Below are 26,169 nucleotides of genomic sequence, written 5' to 3' on the forward strand. Positions count from 1 at the left end.
CCTACAAAATCATAGTCGAAATCAGGCTATGATTTCGACTATGATATATACAATTCACAAGATTTCAACAATTTTAAAATCCTACAGTGTTGGTTCTGTCTCGCATCAGCCCCATCCAAACAGGTCGCGGCAGATGGCTGACCCTCTCTGAGCCTGGTTCTGCTGGAGGTTTCTTCCTGTTGAAAGGGAGTTTTTCCTCCCCACTGTTGCCAAGTGCTTGCTCATGGGGGATTGTTTGGGTTGGAGCTTTAATTTTGTAAGGTTTTTACCTTACAATATAAAACACCTCGATTCAGAACCTCTCACTGTTGTTGAAATTGTTTGGCCCTTTCTGTGAGGGCACTGCATGTTCTCAATCTCATTGGGAAATGCTAAATTTTGCACATGAATGCAGATTTATTCTAAATTGCAAAATGCATTTGCTAAATATAAACAAACTAAACTAATGCATGGCTATGGTGTATTTTTATGAATCTCGTACTCAGGTAATAAATACTTTTGTCTTATTACTGAGCAATAATAAAGTTAAAAAAAAAACTCATGTCTTTTAATGAACTGCTTGTGTTTTAGTTTAGTTATAGTTATAGTTAGCTACATTAACTAACTATAGTTAATGTAGCTACCCTAACCCTTTAGTTGTAGTTAGTTAATGTAGCTTGAACTGAAACCTCCATGCTTCATAAGTCTGGTTAAAATAAACTAGCGCTTGATGATGTCACTGTTTGCTTCATGATGGATTGCAGCTCTGTTTTGATTTCAAAAACGTATTTTATTAAATGCAGGGGTGGGGGGACTGCTGCAACTATACTAAATAAGGTTATATTAAATACACTTTAAATAGGGATGTTGGTTGCATTGAAGTATAAATAGAAATACGGTTTGTAAATAAGGTGTAATGTCCATGAGTGCTGGCAGTGCAGTTATCCTCCAATCAGGGTGGAGCACAGCAAGAATTTGCTGAAATTATTTTCTCAGCAAGTAATTTTTGTAACTTTCTATGTTAATATTAGTAAATATGGTAAAAATCAAGAGTAACATGTGGAAATCACGAATATCAAAACTAATTACATTTTAACCAAATTACAGTAGCTGGTAAATTAATAATACTAAGTTGTCAAAAATATAATTTCATGTTTAACAAGTACTGTATGGATATAAACAATTATATGGCTAAAAATCACATGGTCCTGTGGCGGATTCTTGAGTGGTGTCTCATGATGCCATCCACTTTCAACCACAGTGTGTTTGAGGTCATGGTTTCATATGAAGCTGCAAGGCCTGGCACTCTCCACCAGTATAGTGCCAACAAACCAGATGAGTGGGGCTTTAAATTGTTCTGCCAAGCAAGTTCATCCGGCATCATCCACGACTTGCTGCTATATCAAGGGGGCCAAAGTTATAAAAAAAAACAAAAAAAACACTATGCAACCCCATAAAAGAACCTCAGCTCTTCACAAGTTTCAGCTTGGTCCAGAACTCGCACACCTCCTTGGGTGTCAGGTGCATTGGTACTGTATGGTAAATGGCCTGTATTTGTATAGCGCTTTACTAGTCCCTAAGGACCCCAAAGCGCTTTACACATCCAGTCATCCACCCATTGTAGCCACAGTGAAGTGTCTTGCCCAAGGACACAACAACTGAGACTGTCCAAGCCGGGACTCGAACCGGCAACCTTCCGATTATAAGGCGAACTCCCAACTCTTGAGCAATGTTCCCTCTAATTTTTCACGTGTCTGAGCGAACACACAAACTCCCTGAGCAGTCCCTTGGTACACTGTGAGCAACAGCAGACGTGTACATTGTGGTCACGCCAGCATCAAATCCATCCAAGTTAGATGGTTTGGCAAAATACAGTATATAAAGACCAATGTTGGGCAATTAATTATATAGTTACTTCTTCAAAAAAGTTACTGAGTTTTTTGCTGCTGTTTACCTAAAAATGCAGCCAAGGCGTTTTTTAAAAACCTCCAATTATCCGTTCAAAACACACACACATCTTCAACCTTTCCCTCTATCTGTCTGTAGTTCCAGCCTGCTTCAAAATGGCCACCATCGTCCCTGTACCCAAATCCTCCACCATCTCCTCATTGAACGACTGGCGTCCTACAACCTTCAGTAATTAATTACAAACCTATGGTAGCATGAGTCTCTGTACAGTGCTCTGATCTGCATCACAGAGTTTTGTGTCACCTCTCTTACCTGGTAAAGGTGTGCGGATCAGCTGATTTCTGTGTGAGGCTTGTTGATGTGTAACTGGAGCATTCTTACTTATATCCTATAATCCTTGCCTGACTCCTCCCATTACCTGTACCTATAATTATCATATGGTTGTTTTTTTATTTCTCCCAAACATTGCTTTGGAAGAGGGCTACAAATGTTTTTACAAATAAGCCGATGACGCAAAGATGAGATCTGCCAGTGTCAGTGAAAAAGTGCAGAACTTTTCACTGCTCTAAATTTAACTGCCATCAAGTATCTGTTATTTCTGTGATTTGATTGACAAGACCGCATGTTAGAATATAGAATACACACTGAAAAACCACCAGTTTGCTGAGACGTTTCAGAATTCTGACCGCTTTACTTTTAATTAGTATTTAAATTATTTAAGTTATCAAGTTTTTAGTCTGCACTAAAAGAAATTCAGAGTGAAAATTAGTTTTGAGAGTTTCTTGAAAAACTGAAATATTTCTTTTTTAAAACTATTCAAGTAACCATTGAAGGTTTATTAGAATGTTTGCTTTAAGGAAGGGTGTAGAATGTCCTGAGTCCGATTGGTCCTCATTCCCAATACAAATTCCAGCAACTATATCCTGAAATTGTGTTTGTACACCTTGTCAGAGAGCTGGTCAATATTTAGCCGTGTCTTGATAACAATTTCTGTGGAAACGTGGGTTTATTATCTAAAAGCGAGGTAAAACATTATTCCAGTGCAAGGTATTTGTATCAGTGCGGATTAAATGTGATTTCAAATTCAGAAATTAATTTCCAAAAACATTAAAAACGGTGTAACAGAAAAGTGTAATTTGTGCAGAGAACAGAAAAGCTAACGTAAAACCGAATCTCTCCAAGCACCTGCAAAGAAGGTGCTCAGGATCTCAAACATGCACGAGGAAGGCAATGATTGCTCTTTAGAATATAACCATATCCATATTTTTCACTTTTCCCTTAGCGCTGGAGTTGTTACTTCATTATTGAAAACTGCATCCGTTACTCCAATTCTTAATAATTTCCCATAATTTCAATAACTTTCTACAGATATCTAACCTCCCTTTAATTTCTAAAATTATTGAGAATGTTGTCGCCTCTTAGCTTCACACACGTCAATAACAATAATCTCTATGAACAATTCTAGTCTGGTTTCGCCCACTTCACAGCACAGAAAATATTCAAAACGACCAATCACCTCCTGATGGCAGGTGACTCCAGCGTCCTCACCATCCTCACCCTTCTCTGAGTGCAGCCTTTGATTTACCACACTATTCTTCTGAAAAGATTTTGGCATTAGTCATATCCTCCTAGCCTGGTTCACCTCATATCTCTCAGATTGCACTCATTTCATTCAACTTAAATCTCACTTTTTAGGTTCATTTTCTGTTTCTGCTGGTGTGCCACAGGGTTCAGTATTAGGGTCTTTTCTATCTCTCTACACCACAAGAATGTTGAAGACATTGCTGTTTACTGCAGAAACGGGGGACTTAACAAGTAAAGACATTCTGTACGTAAGAAAAAGTACAGATACTAGTGTTACAAAATACACAAGTAAAAGTAGAAGTACTTTATTCAAGTAAAAGTGAAAAAGTAAAGGCATAGAGGATCTCGCTTTTCTCTTTTCTGACCTCTGCAAACTACATTGATCCTTGACACAGGTTTTCCCTTCTTTCTCCTGTCCTTTGCCTACTCTCTGCATTACTGCACGCTCTCTTCTCTGTTGGCCGTCAGCGGTAATGTCGACTCTCTCTCTCCTGTATTTGCGATTCTCAGTCTTATTGCTGTCTCTGCCTTATTGAAGATTTAAAATTCAAGAAGGTTTAATTGTGATTTCTCAAGGTATCTAGAAACACACAGGCTGAAACAAAATATTGTCGATTGATTATTGTATTCTACAGTGTAATAATAAGCAAAAAATAAATAAATGAATAAAATAAGAAAAATACAGTAATAAAAAACGTAAAATGAGTATAAATAACAATCAAACCGCATATTGTCCGAGACACTCGGCAAACACAGGTGTAAACAATCACAGTCATTCAGCCAGCAGCAGTCCTCACAGTCACTGAGAGGGATACATTATTTCCGCTAATTGTTATTATTACATGTCCTGGCCTTCAGTGGCCTTGAAGCTTAATACAGGCTCTCCTTTTTTCTCCTGACCTTTGTTTATAATCATCATCATCATCCTGTGCATTTAAGTCCTGAGTTTCCTCCAGTTCATCGTCTTTGTCATTTTTTATTCTGTTTGTCTGTTTCCACTTCAGTTCGGTCCCGTCACGTGCATCAAGATCTTCCTGAATTTCTTTGTACTTGTTTATGAGGTATGATTTACTCTCAATTTGTTTTTACATGTAAACTGTTTTTCTGGTCGCTATAGAGAAAGGTGCTCATGACAGCACACATTAGTTGGAATCCTGCAAGAGTCAAAATATTATCAAAATAAATTAAGGCTTTAATTTTCAGGTGGTGATGCTTTATTGAATCCTGGAATTTAAACTGAATTTCATTTTAACATTTTATTGTTTAAAATGAAATTTAATTGAACATAAAAAAAAAAAACAATTTGGTGCAAACTTAGTGGACTTTGGAGTGAGGTTAATCAGTTCACAGGATCATATTTTTAGACATTTTTCATGAAAAATAGTAAGGCGATATTTACCTTCCTTAAGAATGTGGTTCAAAGCCACATCACTGAGCATGCGTATGCAAATAACACAAATATATAGGAAACATTTCAGGGTGAAAATGATCAGAGATTATTATTTCTCTTCAGTATCTCAGCTGAACTCTCGACTGTGATCGCACCATGATTATTTACTATAAACTGACATTACTGACACTGGTACTGAGCTTTCATCAACAAGGTAAAGATCTTTACATATTTTACGCACACATTTGTTTTTGTATGTATATACTTTATTTCACTTTTGTCTCAGGCCATGCGATCATTGGAGGTCACGAGGCTGTGCCTCACAGCAGACCTTACATGGTGCTTTTGCAGATGAACAGCACAGGTGGTCATATAGGACACTGTGCTGGCTTCCTTCTCAATGAGGATTTTGTGATGACTGCTGCAGTCTGCCAAGCCGAGTGAGTCTAACACACTGTTGTGTTTTGTTTTTTTTACCTGTTTAGTGTTTAGGGGCCTACTGTGGAATCTGTAATCTCAAGATTAAAGTCAAGTCACATATTGAGAGGAGGAAATCTGTTTTTATGCAGCTTCATGGTTATTAGATAAAATGACCCAAAAATTTTTTATCTTGTGAACACAAGACCAAAAACTCATTATTTTTATCAAACAAATAATAAACTTTTTTTTTTTTTTAGGTCCTACAAAGTTTTTCTGGGACTTCATAATTATCATGATCAGAATGGTGTACAGCATGTTAATGTGCCTGGGAGAAATGCATTTCCAATGAAAGGCTACAATCCAGTTAATATTAAAAATGATATGATGCTTCTTAAGGTATATATATATAAAAAAAAATATGATTGTACTTTTGAAGTTCACCACATTGCTCTAATTTAGTCTTTTTTTCAGAATCTCCAAGTTTTTTTCTCTTTTTTTTTGGCTGTTGCTCTGTTCATTCAAGTTGTACTGAAATCCTGTACATACTGATTTTTATTTTACTTTTTTCCCTCTTCGCGTTACTGAAGTTGAGCCCAACTGAATGCAGCACGGAAACAGACTGTAGTTAACAGTGCTAATATTTACTTTTTTCTTTTAACAAAGGGGTTTTCTCTCTCTCTTCCTTAAGTTGAGCACCAAGGCAGAGTTGAACGACAAAGTGAAACCCATCGCTCTTGCTGACCGTGATGATGGATCTCTGCCAAAAGCATGTGTCATTTCTGGTTGGGGAAGCACAGAAAACAGCAAATATATGTCTGTCAAACTCCTGGAAGTAAATGTGACCCTGACTGACAATGAGCTGTGTGCTAACAGAAACATGTACTGCTCTGAGGGTGAGAGAGAACCTGGTCAGGTAAGTGTATTTTTGCACACTAACATCGAGAAAAAAACTTTGGTCAACAACAGAAATTCACTTCCAAAGTAATCACTAAATACTGTGTAAATACTAAATACTTCCAGGGAGACGGTGGTGGTCCATTAGTCTGTGAAGATGGAAAGGTATATGGGGTGATATCCACCAGCAAAATAAACCCAGATGGCTCAACAATTCAGGGTTATACTAAGATACCTGACCACAGAGACTCCATCAAAGAACATAAGGGAAAGTTACATTCTCCAACAACCGATACAGTAACCATCATTCCTGTTTCTAAGGAACATCATATTTGTGTTAGAGATGCTGATTAGTCTAATAATACATGGTAATTGACAGAAATTAAATCAGCTGTTTTGATGAACAGAACATTTGATAGTTTGTCAGATATGTGATTTTCCACAGATTACAGCAAAGGGAATATTTTTGGGTTTTAGACGGCTGGAGAACATTACAGAGGCTTTGGTTCCAAGCATTTTTTGTCATTGTTTATTAAGTTAAACACAAAACAAAGGTCAACTGATCAGGAAACTAACTGTCAACAAAGAAAATAGTAATCGCTTGAAACCTTCAATCTTCAAACAACATGAGGTGCATTTAAAAATCAACATGGACTCAACTGTGGTCATCAAATTGTGTAATGTATGTGTACTTTTACTTAATAAGAAAAAAACAGCTCAAACAGCGAGAGAAACCTTCCGGTGATAAACTGCAGATTCACATCAGACAGAGGAAATGGTAACAGTAATCTGCACTTCCTGACTATTACAAAAATAATGAGAGACGCAAGAACATTTCCACATGTGTGACTAAACCAGATACACGATACTGAGAAACAAACTGGACTTTAAATGATTCATTTACTGAAAAAGGAAATTAAATAATTATAATGAGTAAAAACTTGGATTAAAAATCTCCAAAATTAGAGGCTTATGTGGCCATAGAAAGGCGATGCATAAAATAATAGAAAGCACATGAATGAGTACAGAAAACCCTTTCACTCGGTAGTTGGTGTAGATTTACAACAAAAATATGTTTTACCACATGTGCATTCAAATTTAATGTCATAACATTTCTTTTTTCACTTAAAAAGTGGTTGTCCTGCAATAGTTGAACAAACAGTAATGGCATTTCTCTGCAACTTAAACCTCTATAAGACAAACACATTAGTGTCTTTATTGAAAATTATTTTTACATTTAAATTTAAAATTAATTGACAAGACAAATATATTCAGAAATTTAAATCAATGTATAAAGATATGGGTTTTCATGCAGTCCAATGTAATAAATTCTCATGGTTATACAACATTTGGAAGCAGCTGCACAATTACATGACTGAGCTATAAATATGTGAAGGGGGTGGTAACACGTGTGTTACTTCTTCCCACTGCTTTTTGAACACTGGTTGTACTACAGGACAGTATTTTCCTTTTCGTAGATATGCTCTATTTTGTATGTATGTACGTATATGCTTGAAATAAATGATCTATCAATCAATCGCCTCTATTAATAAACATGGTGAGCTTCATGCAAGCACAGCTTAATGGATGGTGGCCAGAAACACTGAGACTGTGCAGTGAATTAAAACTTGATTGCATCTGCTTGTTCACGCCAGACTGAGACAAAGCAGGGAAAGAAAGACTGAAGTCAGGTTTGTGTTTTATATAGATTTTACAGACCAGCACAATAAAGAATGTATACAGCAGTTTGTATAAAAGGTAGGATCTCCTCTGGAGTGCAGTCACCCATCTGCACACGGACTATAATACCATCTCATGTGGAGGATAAATTTGGTCTGTTTATCTATTTTTGAAGAAAGATGTAGTAACTTACTAATAACTTGCGCTGCTGTAGGTTTCCACTTGCTTTTATATGTGATTTTATATATCAGCTTTTTTAATGATCTGTACATGGCAGGCCACAAATCAAAGCAAACAGGCTGTATCCCAATTCAGAGCCCTGAGTACTTTCTCCCACACTGAAAACACTTGAATGATAAAATTATGGGAACATTACCTAATAAGATTGATTCAGGACAGACAGTTAGTTTAAACTTTTCTAGCAGTCCTTCACAAACAGGGAACAGTCTGTCTATTCTCTTCATCTGTCAGCTGCTGCGGGCTCTTCCTCCTCCTCTTCCTCACACACTGCTGAGTTTGTCCTGGTGGATCATCAGGGGTGCAAAGCCTCACAGATGATGTGCAGCAGTGGGTCCCTCAGTCTGTCCTCACTCTGGACACTTGCAGTTGTCACACATGGAAATCAAATGTGTGGTAAGCTGCAGGATTCAAACACAAGTGTAACTTATAAATACATGTTCATACTTTTATTACACAATCAGAGAGAAAGAAACAGAGAGAGAGTGCAGGACACACAGACAGGTGACAGTCTCAGGTGTATACACCGTACAAGAGAAGGAGGATTTAGTCAATACGCCGTCATTCAAACAAAGGTAAGTCAGCTTGAGTACTGCAAGTAAAATGCATTTAATTCCCCCCGTACTTTCAGATTAGTGCAAGCATCAATTCATTCATGAGGGGGAAATTACAGTGAGAACATGTGGAGGCTCTGTTAGATGGATAACATAGTGAGTTCAGTGCATTGATGTGACATTGTCCTGAAGCATTTAGTCATTCTCTATGGTTAAAGAAATTGCAATCATTAATTCATATTTATTATAAATAATCCTAATTATACATCTTGCTTCCGTGTTTATGTCCTGTGTCACTAAAAATACATTCTTTTTTTGTTTTATACATTGATTAATGACCTGCAGAATCTCCTTATCATATTAAGTGATTCATATTTGTCACTTAAAGTCGAACTTTATGCTTTCTCCCTCTTGAAAGTGATTACATCCTTGCATTACATAATTTAGGTTCATTTTTTGCTGGCAGATTTAAAAAAAAACAAAAACAAAACAGGCAGATTTAGAATGTAACATGCAACATTCTATAGATGGATACATAAAAAGATTTTTAAAAAATTACATGTATTGTCTTTAAATTAACTTTGTGTGTGTTGCAGGTACTGCACGGCACTGAATGAACCAGCATTGCAGGCATGGGTCATTGTGAGCATCACAGGGAAGGTTGAAGCCGCCCACTGCACCTGTGTGCCCGGAGTCGCGGATACCTGCAGCCATGTCACCCCTCTTCTGTTTAACGTAGAAGCAACAGTGTTGATCTGTGGCACAAGGACTGTTACAGATGAACCTGCATACTGGGTTTTGCTGGGCAATATGACCATGATACAGTCAGAGGTTGGCCATAAGATAGACTTCTCTTCAGCTGCCCCGAAAAAGGCTCTCAATCAAAACACAAACAGACCATCTGTAGTGACAGGTAAAAGAAGCCGTCCTCAGAAAAGAAAAATTCCACCTGCTACTGTGGAGGAGTCGTCTCAACGGATGAGAAAATATTTCTCCAAGCATAGTTCTGTTCTGAATAACCCATAATGTTTTATTTAGGGGGTCTACATTTGTGTCTGAAGCGCATTGCCATGTAAATAATTTGCATTTACTGAATATGTGCTTACTAAGTAACACTGTTCAAAAAGTTGAATAAAGAAACAAACTAATTTTTGCCTTTTAATTAAAACCACTTTGTAGAATATCACATCAGTTACAATGTAGAATCAATGTATAGTTTACAAATGACAAAATGTTCACATAAAACCATGACAACATTTAAATAATATCACCCACTATTAGCGTTCTGTAATTTCCTGTCTCTTTTGAAAACTTATAAGTACATACACAGCACAAGACTTTTAAGAGTATTTAACAAGAGCATTTTTCCCTGGTTTTACTACCACTCACTCATTCACCAAAACGCAGAAACCTTCACTATCTTGTCCAAAAGGGTCACCTCTTCACCCTCACATGGAAGAACTAATCTGATTGGCATAGTGGTATGCTATGTAGCGTGTAGTTTGAAGCAGGGATTTCGTAGTGCCCCATATGGAACCCAGTCAGGATTTGTGCCATCCATTTCATTGGCCTGCAATAATGAAAAACAATTAGCAACTCTATAAATAGAACGTATATCTACAAAATCACTCATTAGGATGTTTGTTCTAATTTGCTATGGCCTCAGAGTAGGGCTGTGCGATGTGACCAAAATCACATATCCCAATATAAGCATCTATAGCCCCGATAACGATATAAATCACAAAAATGTAACATATTCTGTGAATCTCGGGCAGCTCGACTCAGCTGGGCATCGTGTACCTGGAGTTGAGTGTTGCATGAAACGATACATAAGTTGTAACGGCCGCCGTTTTCTTCGTGAGTATTTATTCAACGGCGTGCTGCGGGGAAAGGCCTGTTCTAACGTTTGAGTCTAAGGTTTATTTTTAGCACCTGGCGGCTCTTTTTTGCTTCTCATCTATGGGCTCAAATTGTGGTCATAAATATTTTGTTATTGATTTCTGGGGCGGTCGTGGTTCAAGAGTTGGGAGCTCGCCTTGTAATCGGAAGGTTGCCGGTTCGACTTTCACATGTACTTTTTGGCTAAGTCCACACACAAGTCTTTTTTACACATACAAATCTTTTTTACAAGTACAACATATTTATGACCACAATTTGAGCCCATACTCATCCGTAAACACTCTTTCACGTGATTCAGTTTATTTTGAAAAGTCTCAACAGGATCTTGAGCTTTATTGTGAAAGGAAAATAAACAAGCGGACACGACGGTTTTACCGTTGCTAACGACAACACATAAAAACAGTCGCTTGTCCATCCGTTTTACAAACGGTAAAAAGAGATCCCATTCTCCAGCTCCCTTCCCGATCGTGCATCTCGGCGGCCACGCCCTCTCCAGTGACATCGCACTCCAAAGCTGACGTCAGTGTCACGTGATACATTTTCAGCTTTGATCTGGTCCGCTTTGATCTACCAGCTCATAAATAGGTTCGGAGCCAAAGAAACTTCATACTAAACGTTATTACAGACACTAGTAACGGCATCAGAGAACAGCACAGAAAAAAAACTCAAATGGATTCCTTTAAAGCAGACAGTCCACAGGAAACCAGGCCCATAGAAATATCTGAAGAGGAGATGCAGACAGTTCTCTTCAAATCCGCCTTTATGACCCTTACACGGGCAGAAAGACGAGAAATGGATGAAAAAAACTTTATCGTTCAGTTTGTTGTAAAGCTTTCAAACACCATTACAACAAAAATTAAATTAGTCATAAAACCCATCGACATGTCTTCACTCCTCAAAACGGTCACAGAAGAAACTGCAGGAAAATTACCTGCAGAACTGCCAACATCTATAGACAGGGTGGTTAAGTCTGTTTTCCATGGACTGCAGAAGATGTACAACTCCAAGGACTTGCTACTATTTGTCATTGCATTTCATCAGTCAATATTTGAAGCAAATGTCACAAGAATTTTAATATCAGAGATCAATAAGGTAAAGGAGAAAAGGATAAAGGATTCTGTTGTTGGGGAAAATCAGACCAGTCCTGCTGAAACGGCTGAAGAACAGATCCCCTTCTTTGTGTCCAGTCCAGGGCAAAGGACACAAGAAACTAAAGAAAGAAACTTTATAATTCAGTTTCTTGTTAGGCTGATCAACATGATCGCCTTAAAGACAGGCACAGCAACAAAGCAGGTCAACATTTTTGCCATTTTAGAAAAGGTTATTGAATTGGCTGTGGGTAAACTACCCGCACAACTTCCAAAATCTTTAGGCAAACTTGTTAGAGCCGTTTATAAGAGTCTAAAGAAGACATATAAGTCTAAAATGATGGTACAGACTGCCATGGAATTCAGGCAGTTAAACTTTGAAGATAATGTAGCAAGAACGTTGATCTCTGAAGCGAACAAGATGAAGGACAAGAGGATTAAGGTTTTTGTTGTTAAGGAGAATAACAACAATTCATCTGAACAATCCTCTTCAAAGACCTTTAGGAACTGTTGTTCTTTTGGGCAATTTTTGAAAACATTGTTTCCCTACAAAATCATAGTCGAAATCAGGCTATGATTTCGACTATGATATATACAATTCACAAGATTTCAACAATTTTAAAATCCTACAGTGTTGGTTCTGTCTCGCATCAGCCCCATCCAAACAGGTCGCGGCAGATGGCTGACCCTCTCTGAGCCTGGTTCTGCTGGAGGTTTCTTCCTGTTGAAAGGGAGTTTTTCCTCCCCACTGTTGCCAAGTGCTTGCTCATGGGGGATTGTTTGGGTTGGAGCTTTAATTTTGTAAGGTTTTTACCTTACAATATAAAACACCTCGATTCAGAACCTCTCACTGTTGTTGAAATTGTTTGGCCCTTTCTGTGAGGGCACTGCATGTTCTCAATCTCATTGGGAAATGCTAAATTTTGCACATGAATGCAGATTTATTCTAAATTGCAAAATGCATTTGCTAAATATAAACAAACTAAACTAATGCATGGCTATGGTGTATTTTTATGAATCTCGTACTCAGGTAATAAATACTTTTGTCTTATTACTGAGCAATAATAAAGTAAAAAAAAAAACTCATGTCTTTTAATGAACTGCTTGTGTTTTAGTTTAGTTATAGTTATAGTTAGCTACATTAACTAACTATAGTTAATGTAGCTACCCTAACCCTTTAGTTGTAGTTAGTTAATGTAGCTTGAACTGAAACCTCCATGCTTCATAAGTCTGGTTAAAATAAACTAGCGCTTGATGATGTCACTGTTTGCTTCATGATGGATTGCAGCTCTGTTTTGATTTCAAAAACGTATTTTATTAAATGCAGGGGGGGGGGACTGCTGCAACTATACTAAATAAGGTTATATTAAATACACTTTAAATAGGGATGTTGGTTGCATTGAAGTATAAATAGAAATACGGTTTGTAAATAAGGTGTAATGTCCATGAGTGCTGGCAGTGCAGTTATCCTCCAATCAGGGTGGAGCACAGCAAGAATTTGCTGAAATTATTTTCTCAGCAAGTAATTTTTGTAACTTTCTATGTTAATATTAGTAAATATGGTAAAAATCAAGAGTAACATGTGGAAATCACAAATATCAAAACTAATTACATTTTAACCAAATTACAGTAGCTGGTAAATTAATAATACTAAGTTGTCAAAAATATAATTTCATGTTTAACAAGTACTGTATGGATATAAACAATTATATGGCTAAAAATCACATGGTCCTGTGGCGGATTCTTGAGTGGTGTCTCATGATGCCATCCACTTTCAACCACAGTGTGTTTGAGGTCATGGTTTCATATGAAGCTGCAAGGCCTGGCACTCTCCACCAGTATAGTGCCAACAAACCAGATGAGTGGGGCTTTAAATTGTTCTGCCAAGCAAGTTCATCCGGCATCATCCACGACTTGCTGCTATATCAAGGGGGCCAAAGTTATAAAAAAAAAAAAAAAAAACACTATGCAACCCCATAAAAGAACCTCAGCTCTTCACAAGTTTCAGCTTGGTCCAGAACTCGCACACCTCCTTGGGTGTCAGGTGCATTGGTACTGTATGGTAAATGGCCTGTATTTGTATAGCGCTTTACTAGTCCCTAAGGACCCCAAAGCGCTTTACAGATCCAGTCATCCACCCATTGTAGCTACAGTGAAGTGTCTTGCCCAAGGACACAACAGCTGAGACTGTCCAAGCCGGGACTCGAACCGACAACCTTCAGATTATAAGGCGAACTCCCAACTCTTGAGCAATGTTCCCTCTAATTTTTCACGTGTCTGAGCGAACACACAAACTCCCTGAGCAGTCCCTTGGTACACTGTGAGCAACAGCAGACGTGTACATTGTGGTCACGCCAGCATCAAATCCATCCAAGTTAGATGGTTTGGCAAAATACAGTATATAAAGACCAATGTTGGGCAATTAATTATATAGTTACTTCTTCAAAAAAGTTACTGAGTTTTTTGCTGCCGTTTACCTAAAAATGCAGCCAAGGCGTTTTTTAAAAACCTCCAATTATCCGTTCAAAACACACACACATCTTCAACCTTTCCCTCTATCTGTCTGTAGTTCCAGCCTGCTTCAAAATGGCCACCATCGTCCCTGTACCCAAATCCTCCACCATCTCCTCATTGAACGACTGGCGTCCTACAACCTTCAGTAATTAATTACAAACCTATGGTAGCATGAGTCTCTGTACAGTGCTCTGATCTGCATCACAGAGTTTTGTGTCACCTCTCTTACCTGGTAAAGGTGTGCGGATCAGCTCATTTCTGTGTGAGGCTTGTTGATGTGTAACTGGAGCATTCTTACTTATATCCTATAATCCTTGCCTGACTCCTCCCATTACCTGTACCTATAATTATCATATGGTTGTTTTTTTATTTCTCCCAAACATTGCTCTGGAAGAGGGCTACAAATGTTTTTACAAATAAGCCGATGACGCAAAGCAGAGATCTGCCAGTGTCAGTGAAAAAGTGCAGAACTTTTCACTGCTCTAAATTTAACTGCCATCAAGTATCTGTTATTTCTGTGATTTGATTGACAAGACCGCATGTTAGAATATAGAATACACACTGAAAAACCACCAGTTTGCTGAGACGTTTCAGAATTCTGACCGCTTTACTTTTAATTAGTATTTAAATTATTTAAGTTATCAAGTTTTTAGTCTGCACTAAAAGAAATTCAGAGTGAAAATTAGTTTTGAGAGTTTCTTGAAAAACTGAAATATTTCTTTTTTAAAACTATTCAAGTAACCATTGAAGGTTTATTAGAATGTTTGCTTTAAGGAAGGGTGTAGAATGTCCTGAGTCCGATTGGTCCTCATTCCCAATACAAATTCCAGCAACTATATCCTGAAATTGTGTTTGTACACCTTGTCAGAGAGCTGGTCAATATTTAGCCGTGTCTTGATAACAATTTCTGTGGAAACGTGGGTTTATTATCTAAAAGCGAGGTAAAACATCATTCCAGTGCAAGGTATTTGTATCAGTGCGGATTAAATGTGATTTCAAATTCAGAAATTAATTTCCAAAAACATTAAAAACGGTGTAACAGAAAAGTGTAATTTGTGCAGAGAACAGAAAAGCTAACGTAAAACCGAATCTCTCCAAGCACCTGCAAAGAAGGTGCTCAGGATCTCAAACATGCACGAGGAAGGCAATGATTGCTCTTTAGAATATAACCATATCCATATTTTTCACTTTTCCCTTAGCGCTGGAGTTGTTACTTCATTATTGAAAACTGCATCCGTTACTCCAATTCTTAATAATTTCCCATAATTTCAATAACTTTCTACAGATATCTAACCTCCCTTTAATTTCTAAAATTATTGAGAATGTTGTCGCCTCTTAGCTTCACACACGTCAATAACAATAATCTCTATGAACAATTCTAGTCTGGTTTCGCCCACTTCACAGCACAGAAAATATTCAAAACGACCAATCACCTCCTGATGGCAGGTGACTCCAGCGTCCTCACCATCCTCACCCTTCTCTGAGTGCAGCCTTTGATCTACCACACTATTCTTCTGAAAAGATTTTGGCATTAGTCATATCCTCCTAGCCTGGTTCACCTCATATCTCTCAGATTGCACTCATTTCATTCAACTTAAATCTCACTTTTTAGGTTCATTTTCTGTTTCTGCTGGTGTGCCACAGGGTTCAGTATTAGGGCCTTTTCTATTCATTTTTTACATGCTTCCACTTGGTTACATACTCAGAAATTTAATATTAAGTTTCACTGTCATGCTGATGACACTCAGCTGTATATTTCTTCCTTCTAGCCGCTCTGCACCGCGGCACTGGAATTCCCTTCCTCCTGATATCAGGAATACTGGCTCTCTCTCCTCATCCAAGTCAAAACTCATCTGTTCAAACTGGCTAACTCTCTTTATACATTGATTCCAATCAATGACACAGTTTATACTGTAATACAAACCTATCTGAAAATGTGAGGAAAGAAGTCACAAAACTGCTGACTCATATTTGTGTTTGTGCAGCAGCTTTATTAAGACAAAGTATGAAACTAATGTACAGAGCAGCATCACCTCATCACGTTAAATATGAAGGCCACTGGCTATGAACTTCTCAGTGAGTTTGAGCTGGCGATGAACAGATGAATGAGTGCTGAGTTTCTGCAGAGCAGCTCGTGGAGATCCAGCTTCTCGGGTTTTGAACCAGCACGCAGTTGGAGTCGTTCTCGGGCTCACCGGGGCTCACCGGCGCCCCCCTCAGTCTGGAGGAAGACAGCGAGCGACTGTCAGCCCACGATGAGCGTCCTGGACCTCCAGACAGACCTGAGGAGCAGAGAGAGGAGCCGTCAGTCTGGAAGCAAAGCCTGACACGCACCAGGCCTCAGGATACAACATTTCATCCACTGGAGCTCCAAATCAGAGTCACTGAAACAAAAACCTTTCATCGTCATCAGAATCAGCCCGAAAACTCATTAATAAAGAAAACCTGCTCAGGTTTGCGAGCTTAAAAGTTTCCAAAGAGTTCAAAGCATCAAAAGATGGCAGATTCAAGAGTGAAACAACCAGAACAACATGCTCGGAGCTCAGCGACTGCAGCAGAGCTCTGATATGATCCAGAGGGCCACACTGACACCACAAAGCGTCCTTTGTGTTCAGGTGTGTGAGAACAAACTCAGCACCTGTGTGACAATGATCCTGCAGTTTACCTGCAGCACAGCCTCCTGCCAGGTAACAACGACAGCTTGATTTCTCTGAGAACAGAGTTTAAAAAAGACAATGGCTTTGCTTTCTTTGCCACATATTCAAAGTGATGGCCCAAACTCCAAATCTCTGAAAACAGAACTTTTCTTTAAAGAGTTTGCTCGTTTATTCCTCCTACGTCAGCATCACCTTTGATTCTCTCTGAGCCTGCAGGTCCAGCGAGGTGTTACTAAGAGCCCAAAGTGAAAATCTGTGAGGGACCAGATTCAGCCTGCGTACAGTTTCACATATCTGTGCTACATCCTAAAAAAAACAGTGAAATAAAATACAGTTTCCCAGTCAAACTGCAGAGGCCTGCTGGGGTTTGTTCAGACTTTCAGTTCTTTAAATGTGGATAAAAGTCAACATGACCCAAAAGCCAAGAAACATCAGGAAACAGCTAAACTAACTATCAATGAACTTGATTAATTACTGGTTATCATTATTGAGGACACACCCACCGATCCAAAATGGCTTCTTCCCTGCAAACCTCCACAGCCAGCTCACGTCTCTCCTGGAGTGCACGTCAGTCAGGCTGCTGTTAAACCTGCCAGAGGAGAGCAAAGGTCAAAGGTCACATTAGAGAGCAGGTTCTTGAATGATTAATATTTCCTTCCTGCTCATACGTGCAGCACAGAGGTGCATGACCTCAGGCTGGCTCAGCATCGTTGCTTTAATTAGATGAAGCACGGTTTTCAAATGCTCATTGAGTTCAAATAAAAATCATACAGTCACTGCGATGGTTCAAAATCTTTTCCTTGCTTTACAGCTGCAGGCTGTTTGCCACGCACAGCTGGAAGAAACTCTGTGAGGACCTCCTTTAAACCGTCAGATGTGTTACAGCGAGACTCGTGGTCATGTTTTAAACATGTCATGGACATCAGTGATGATTCTGACTTGTGTCGCATGTCAGCTGAGTGACCAAATCTGAAACCAAAGATCAATCAGCAAACCAGAAACAGAACGGAAACAGAGTCAGAGGAGAAAGCGGCTTCTTTACAGCAGCGAGCAGGTTCTGTCGGCGCTGGCCCAGCTCGCCACGGACGGGCTGAGGATGTAACATCGTCTCCTGTGGTGCGTCCAGCCATCAGGACATGAGCTGCTCACAGACTTCCCCACCTGAACACACACAGATAGCCGGAGGTCAAAGGTTACTCCAGTGTGTGTGTGTATGTGTGTGTGTGTGTGTGTGCAGGTGTGTGTGTGTACCTTGTGCTGGCGGAGCTGGTGTTTCTGAGCTTGATGAGCCATCTGAGGAGAATCTCCAACGTGGAGTTCCTGCAGGGGGCGACCGTGAGCTGACCAGCTCCACTCGACATCGCCCGGTTGCAGCTCCTCCAGCCGGAGAGGAGTCAGACTGTGGAACTGGAGGAAGAAGGGGAGGAGGAGGAGGAGGAGGAGGAGGAAGAGACATTAACACAGTGAGCTTCAGTCGGTCTCTGGATAAACTGGCTGAGTGTCTTACCGTCCAAACCTTCTCCTGCTCGTCCTCAGGCCTCCTCTGTGCAGACAGACGGACCTGAACAACAACACAAAGTTCAGAATTTACAGAAAGACACACTCACACAAACACACACAGACGAGAAAATGGATCACAAATCTGTGAACAGATATTGTTTGAGAGCGCAGGCGGTGCCCATCTGAGCCCAACTTCCTGTTCGCTGATGTGTTACGATCGTGTGACAATCGTTCACTCTGACTGTTTAAAGTTTAAAGAACTCAGATTCATGTTCTGTCTGTGTCTCACCGTGCTCCCAGTGTTCCCAGTACTGCTTCCAGTGTGCTGCTGAATGTTTAGGTGGCTGCTGTGGGGGGTGTAGCCATTGCTGTGGGGCTCTGGGTCTCGTGGCTCCACCTCTTTGTAGTCCAGGTGGTGTCGATTCGGGACGTCTCCTCGGGGCGGGTGAGGCTGGTTCTCCCACAGCAGCTCCGCCTCTATATTGATGACCGGAACCTCCTCTTCCTCCTCTGGCTGCAGAGGATCAGGGAGCTGAGGAGGGAGAGGGGGAGGAGTAGGAGGAGGAGGAAGGGGGCGCTGATCATCTTCTACCCACAGGTCGTCTGGGTCACAGCTTCCTGAGACACAGAAACGATCCTTTAACGTTCAGTCGAATCTAAGACTGACCAGCGGCTTATGCTGGGCAGACACTGTGCGATTTTTTCAGTCGCGCGATTCAGCTCCTGCTCAAACTGTACGGTTGACTCGCAGGGGTTAGAAGTTCATAGGTCACGATGCAGGGTCTCACACTATACGGCCCGATGCTCTGATGCGACCTGAGTGCTCACACTGTGCGTACATAAAATGAAGGTTATAACAGAAATTCTGTCACTCGCTCTCCCTCTCTGTCTTTCACTCACTCACACAGACACGCACACCACCACCATCAACTTTGCTAAATTGCTAATGAAAAACATTGATCAGGCAGCTGTGATTGAGCAGCAGTGTAGATCCAACTATTTTCACGGTTGTTGTGGTCGTGATAATTTTGTGAGGCCGCATCGAAAAGGCTCGGATGAGCTTTCCAAAGTTCTACAAGTTGTGCCTCCATCGCTTGTGTCCAGATCACACGCTGCACTGCCGTGCTGCGCCGTCTTTTTCGCTGACATTTGTGTTTGCGCGTGCGCAGTGTGACAAACTGCGGTGACAGCCTCATGACGGTCGCGAGGATTTCAAACAGGTTTGAAATCCTCACGACCAAGCGATTTGATGATCGGGAGCTGGTCGTGAGGTGCTAATCGCGTCTCGTTACCCCACGTATACTACACGATGCACGATGAAGGCCAAAATCGGGCCGCTCGCCAAAACGGTCGCACGACTCAAAAATCGGCTCAAAATGGGCCAAAAATCGCACAGTGTAAGCCCAGCATTAAAGTCCTAACTGTGATGATGTGAGGATGGTTTGATGGTTTATAGAGAGGATGAGCTTTCATCGCTGACGTCCTGGTTCATCAGAACCAGCTGTATTTAATCAAGATCTGAACCCGTTAAATGAAAAATAAAGCAGCAGTTTTCATTTCAAGTCGACTGGAATCATTTTTAAATCCCGCTCACAGACAATTTTATTGTATTTATTTCTCAGTTTGTAGAGTTGAATTCATTCATTGGACTCATTGATCAGATCGATCATGTCACCTCGGCGGGGGTCGATGATCTCCACGGTGGCCGAGCTCCTTGGTCCCAGGATGGCGTTCTGGGGGTTTCTCAGCGTGACCGTGAAGCTCTCGTGGTTTTCTTCCAGGCCGTCGTCAATCAGGTAAATGTTCCAGGTTTTCACCTTCACACCTGAAGCACAACAAAAAACAGCTGTTAGACCAGGACTGCACGCTGCGCCACAACAGGTCACATGATGAGGCGGTGAAAGTCCAAGCGGCGGTCAGACCTGGATCGAACTGGATGAGACTCGCAGTGCTGTGAGTGAAATCTCTGCCAGCTTTGGCTGATCCTTCGTCCACCTGAAGAAGAAGACGTCAGGATTTTAGTCCAAAACAAACCGAGCTACAGCTTCCTGCTCGTTACACGTCGGCTTCACTCGATTCTCAGCTGCTTTTAATCTAACTCAGAGTTTGTAAAAGCTGGAGTCTTTCGCAGGTTTACCACAGCGGCTTGAAAACTGAGAAACGCTCAGGAAGACATCTGAGAGTCTGCGATTTCACTCAGACTTAAAACAGAATCTGAGCAGACAAAGCAGTTAGGAACTTCCTGTTTTATATATTATAAACCAGGAGGAGGGCGAGGTTTGACCTGGATGGCGACGTAGGCCGGGTCAGCGCTCCTCCCGCTGCGCTGCACGCGGATCTGAAGTGTCCCGGCCGTCTCACAGGTTCTGTAGCAGGTCGCCGACAGCTCCACTCGAGACCAGGACAGCTCCAGCCTGCAGGAAAAAGAAGAGGCTGTTAGAGTCAGACAGCACCCCCACCTGACCGAAGATTTCATTTATGTTCACAGAGTAACCGCGAGCAGACAGACAGGATGTGATGTAACGTACGTCTGAGGCAACGCGCTGTTTCCTGCCGGATCTCTGAGGACAAACAGGAAGCTGTCAGACGTCACTTCCACGTCAGCGGGGAGGACGAACATCACGGCTCGCCGATCCACGTCACGCTGCGTGAAACGACCTTTGATGTACGACCCTGATGGAGCGAGAGAAGGAAGAGGAAGAGAAGGAAGGCTTTTAATCTGACTGCACAGTAGGAGAACGTGAGCCCTGCACAGGTGAGCCTGTCTAAGCAACCATCAGTTTCCTCGCACACCTGTGGCGGCGTTCTCCAGGTATCCTGAGAGTGGAGGTCTGCTGATGGAGAACTCGAGCTCCTCTGTGGGGCTGTCAGGGTCTGAGGCCTGCAGCTCTCTGCTGGTGATGAAGATTCCATAACGGCCGCCGCCCAGATCCACCACGGTGCTGGGACTCCCCCTGGTGTTCAGAGTGGGAGGCGTCCGGTCGACCCAATCCACCTGAACACAGCAGGAAGTTAAATCAGTAACACAGAAACAGCGAGCACTTCAGGGGGACGAAGATCAGAGGAAACTGAGCAGCAGGAATCGAAAAGAAACCAAACGAGTCAAACACACGCAAAAAACTTTTTTATTTTCTTTAGGGAAACATTTCGTTTGTGCATCCGTCATCAACTCATCATCTCACTTCAGGACCTGAATGAACAGTTTAACAAACAGTGTTTTCTGGAACGTGTCTTCAGACGAAGTTCAGAGGAGAGGATGAGGATGATTTGTCGGTCATGCAGAGATAACAGTCGGGCTTCAGTCAGGCTTACGGCTTCCCAAGAAAGCGTCGCTCTGTCAGCACTTTACAGAAACTCAAATCTGTGGAAGCGACAGATTCAAAGGTGATGGAGGAAGTGACATCAGAAACAGCAGCATGTGACATCACGTGTTGGCGGAGCTTCAGGTCATCCTTTGTCATCCTGATTTAAGATCTGAGCAGAGGCGGTGGAAGGAGCTTTTACGCTGCTGTTGTCATCAAACTGGGCACAAATCATCTCCCCCTCGTTCTCTCAGTGCCTCCTTTTCCTGAAAAGGCCTGCTGCACTTCATCTCAGGATTTTTATGTTCTGGATATTTCAGAGAACTTTGTGAAGCAGCAGAAACTGATCAGTGTGTGTTATTTTACCCGTCTTTCGCTCTCTCTGCCTGCAGTTCAGCTGCCTGACCACCAGGTGTCACCGATGTCCTATGTATGAGTCCGTTCATGGATGATTCTGCTGACACTGATGAAGCTTATGCCATCCTCTGACTTCAGCTCTTTTTTGGTGTGTGTAATTCATTTTCAGAGCAAGAACAGAACATCTGAATAAGACAAGGTGCTTTAATATCTCAGTGATCTGCAGCTTTTTCGGTTTCTAATATTTTAAAGAACAGAGGAAGGAGCCCAGTTTCATTCATCCGGGTCGCCTCTGTTATGTCCAAACGCAAATAGATATAAAATCTACGTCATCATCAGGTCAGAGATTTGTGCTGCAGGCATGAGCAGCTCCTCTGCGAGGGGATCCTCTGCTGCTTTTCATGGATGCTCCCTGCTCTGGTGTTACATATTATACATATCAAATGGCTTCTCACACACACACACACACACTTTTCACTGATATCCTTCTCACACACACACTATTCGATGTTTGGTCCAATCACAGGTGGCCTCCAGAGTCTCAGAGGCTCGAGGCGATGGTGTTAGCCACCTGGCTGCCTGTCAGCAGGTAACCTGTGGGGAGGAATCCAACTCTGGGTCAAAATCAGGCTTTTAGTGGAAACCTGGAACTGGTTCCAGATCAGGACCAGCACCTCCTGTGTTTGGTCCATTTTCACTGCTGGAAGTTGCTGGTTTGAAGCCGTGTGCAGAGGTCCAGATCGTTGTTTGTTGGGCTCCGTCTGACCTGCTTTAGTTATTATTAAAATTTTGCGTTTCTGCTGTGAGATGAATAGAGTAATTCTACCTGTGGATTGAGCCACACTGACCTCTGACCCTGCAGTCAGTGTTTGGTTCTGCTGGAGTTTTCTGCCTGATTAAATTGAGTTTTTCCTTCCCACTGTCCCCCCGTCACAGGGGTCATGTGTGATTGTTGAGGTTTACTTTGTATTATTGTAGAATCTTTACCTTATCAAAAAACCGCCTTGAGGTGACTGTTGATGTGATTTTTGGTTATATAAGTAAAACTGAACTGAAATGTTCAGACTTCCTGTGTTGTGTTACTTCCTGCTACTTCCTCTGAGTTGTGTTGTGCGTTCGTGGCTCACCTGTATGTCAAACACAGCAGGCTCCTCCCTCAGCTGCCCAAACTCCAGGTAGCCCCTGTTGTGTCCGTCGCTCGGCATAAAGTAGAACCCGTCGATCTTCGCAGGGCTGCTCGGGTCGTGTTGGTAAGTCAGGTGGAGGTCGTCCACGTCCGTCTGGGAGAACCGGGGCGGCGAGGGCAGCGGCGTGCCTCTCAGCAGCAGCTTCCCGTGCTGCGGCAGCTGCGTGATGACGTATCCCAGGTTGGCGGTGGTAGTGTCGGGGTCGGTGAGCTGCAGCTGGTCCGAAGTGATGGTCACTGTGGAGCCATCCTGCAGCCGGAGGCCAACGTTGCGGCTGAGGGTGGGCGGGATGCGGTCACCATGCTCGATGGTGAAGTGGAGGGTGGAGCTGCGAGACGAGTCACCGTTTGTAACAACAAAACTGAGGAGAGAAGAGTGGAAGCAGTTAGAAACTGATCTGATATTTAGCTTCAACTCAGTTGCAGCGCCTCCCGATGGGAGAACATGTTATACAGGACATTGTCCTCAGGTTGAGGCAGTGTCCTCCAAACCAGTGTGTGTGTGTGTGTGTGTGTGTGTGTGTGTGTGTGTGTGTGTGTTTTGTCCTCTCTGCTCTGTGCCAACACAATCTGCCTCTCAGCCCTGGAGCTGACAAACTGCCCCAGGCCTACACACACACACACACAGTCCTGGTGTAACATCTGGCTGCAGTAGCGTCCACGTTTGCCCAGGGACGGCCGTGCTCTGGTTGTCGGTCGCTGTCGTGCCAACGTTGTTGTTATTTTTCTAATAATACACATTTATCATCTGCTGTCACCACACACACGCACACACACACACACACGTGTGCACCTGAGTCCTAACACACATCATCAGTTAAAAGGTAAATCCAGCCACAGCTCAAGCTCAGACTCTAAAAGAGGGTGTCAAACATGTGGCCTGGGGGCCAAATCCGGCCTTCCAGAGGGTCCTTTAAAAGCAGCCAGCGTTAATGTTGAAGAATAAAAGATTTTCACATCATTACTACTTTTTGATTGAGGTTAAATATTTGTGTTGTTCCATGACAGAGACACACTAACTGTGGGAAACTGAGACACTATGTTCAAACTGGTTTTTCTTCATCTTCTGACTCGTCAGGCTGTTCGTGATCTTATCTTCGTGACCTTATTTTGATGTTTTCAGAAGTTAAAAAGGGGACATTTCCTCCTCCTTGAATATATAACTGTAGTGGTCTGAACTACATGAGACTGAGTTTGTCTGTGCCTTCTAAAGCTGACAGACTTACGCTGATGGAAGCTGTTTCACCCCGATTCTGATTCCAGATCTGATTCCGATACTAGGAACGTGATCAGAATTAAAGGAAATGCAGTGTAGTTGAAGCCTAAACTCTAACTCTAAACCTCGCAAGATAAGAAATACTTCCTCCCAAAAGTCTGGAAATTACTGTCCCCCAGCAGCCAATCAAAAAGAAAATACACAAAATGAAAACATCAATAAATTAAAGTCATTCGTATAGCTCTAACATGAATGCAGGTACTGAGGTGTGAGGTAGTAAAGAAAGTGTTCAATTATCAGTTATCCACATTCATGCACCACAGCTACAACCACTGGAGTCAGCTGATGGAGGAATCTAATCGGCTGAAGCAGTTATTAATTCCCGGCAGCTTGTCACATGTTTTATTTGGTTCAATTGATGTTTGATGATAAATGATGACCTCACTCGCTATCGGTTCTACACAGCCACAACTTAAACAGACATAATCAGCTGGAGCTCCACAGGAAACACAGCACACTCTTTCACTATGCAGATGACACCCAACTTTCTGTGTGAAGCCAGATAACACACACCAACTACTTAAACTGCAGGGATGTCTTAAAGACAAAGACCTGGATGACCTCTAATTTTCTGCTTCTAAATTCACATAAAACCGAGGTTATTGTACTCAAACCTAAAAATCTTACAAATATGGTATCTAACCAGATACTTACTCCAGTAACACCAGACCAGCATGTCATTCAGTGCACATATTAAACAAATATGTAGGACAAATGGAAGAACATTTGTGCAGGATCTCTAAAATTAGAACCACCCTGTCTCAGAGTGATGCAGAAGAACTAGTTCATGTATTTATTATTTCCAGGCTGGACTACTGTAATTCATTATAATTCAGCTGCTCTGGAAGCCGTCAGAGTGTGGCTCTCTCTCTCAGTCTTGGCTGTGATCTGATGGGTGTTCTGGAGCCAGATAGCCAGCCGGCTGGGGCAGCAGAGGTCTGGGTGACAAACCCGGGGTCTGCACACACCAGCATGCTCCCCTCCTCCTCCTCAAAACCCTAACCGCTGCCAAATTGGCTGGAAAAGCAGATAAACATACTGCAGCAGAGAAAGCCTCTCGTCTCCTGATGCTGAGCCTTTTTTCCTCTCGTCTCCGTGCCCAGTTTTCTTTTGTTGGCCAAATGTTGTGTGTGATAGTTTTGTGTGTGTGTGTGTGTGTGTGTGTGTGTGTGTGTGTGTGTGTGTGTGTGTGTGTGTGTGTTGGGGGGGGGGGGGGGGGGGGCAGAGAATTCCTTCTCTCACAGTGTGCAGATTTTCACAGGATCCTCAGCCTTTTATTCATCATCACAAACATCCATTTTATTCTGTCATTGTAACTTGTATCTGGCCACAAAGTGATTTAAGGACTAAAATATTCTTCTTGTCAATTATATTTCTTATTTAACAACAACAGCATTTTAAAACTTCATAAGACCTTAACCACTCTGAAAGCATCACTTTTATTTTGAAAATTCACTGTGTTTAATAGTTGCCATCTGACATATGCTGGTTGGTCAGGTTCCTGTTGGTCCTCAATATCACTCAACCTCCTCCTCGTTTTGTTTTGGAAGCTTCTTCTAACCAGAACCTGCAGCAGGAGGACCGTTTGTGAGCAGAACCAGAGCTACCACCTGCAGAACTCAATTCAATTTTATTTATATAACGCCAAATCACAACAGCAGTCGCCTCAAGGCATTTTATATTGTAAGGTAGACCCTACCCACCCTGCATTCAAAGACAAAAACCCAACAATCATATGACCCCT

At 41.7% G+C, this 26,169-nt stretch overlaps 2 protein-coding genes across 3 annotated transcripts in view; one reads left to right on the forward strand and one right to left on the reverse strand.

Annotated features, from left to right (window-relative positions):
• The first annotated feature begins 5,017 nt into the window (after window positions 1-5,017).
• On the forward strand, window positions 5,018-6,646 carry LOC146361844 (mast cell protease 1A-like). The gene is made up of 5 exons (XM_084922332.1): window positions 5,018-5,075; window positions 5,148-5,301; window positions 5,539-5,677; window positions 5,970-6,194; window positions 6,302-6,646. Exons 1-5 carry the CDS (start codon window positions 5,018-5,020, stop codon window positions 6,527-6,529), a joined length of 804 nt encoding a protein of 267 aa, XP_084778458.1. The 3' UTR covers window positions 6,530-6,646.
• A 9,471-nt stretch (window positions 6,647-16,117) lies between these two features.
• Window positions 16,118-26,169, reverse strand: part of frem1b (Fras1 related extracellular matrix 1b) — a 36,317-nt gene continuing 26,265 nt past the window's right edge. For both annotated transcript variants that reach the window (XM_084922038.1, XM_084922037.1), the window contains exons 25-36: window positions 23,091-23,511; window positions 21,098-21,299; window positions 20,833-20,977; window positions 20,589-20,718; window positions 20,227-20,299; window positions 19,980-20,129; window positions 18,594-18,922; window positions 18,312-18,365; window positions 18,056-18,211; window positions 17,847-17,965; window positions 17,308-17,393; window positions 16,118-16,429 (exon numbers count right to left, since the gene is read on the reverse strand). In XM_084922038.1, the coding sequence (XP_084778164.1) occupies window positions 16,221-16,429; window positions 17,308-17,393; window positions 17,847-17,965; window positions 18,056-18,211; window positions 18,312-18,365; window positions 18,594-18,922; window positions 19,980-20,129; window positions 20,227-20,299; window positions 20,589-20,718; window positions 20,833-20,977; window positions 21,098-21,299; window positions 23,091-23,511 (2,074 nt within the window). In that variant the 3' untranslated portion in view covers window positions 16,118-16,220. The remainder of the gene's footprint in view (window positions 16,430-17,307; window positions 17,394-17,846; window positions 17,966-18,055; window positions 18,212-18,311; window positions 18,366-18,593; window positions 18,923-19,979; window positions 20,130-20,226; window positions 20,300-20,588; window positions 20,719-20,832; window positions 20,978-21,097; window positions 21,300-23,090; window positions 23,512-26,169) is intronic.

Source organism: Perissodus microlepis, chromosome 23 (genome assembly GCF_051167445.1).
Source record: "Perissodus microlepis isolate ML-2025 ecotype Zambia chromosome 23, ASM5116744v1, whole genome shotgun sequence".
In the NCBI taxonomy this organism is placed as follows: domain Eukaryota; kingdom Metazoa; phylum Chordata; class Actinopteri; order Cichliformes; family Cichlidae; genus Perissodus; species Perissodus microlepis.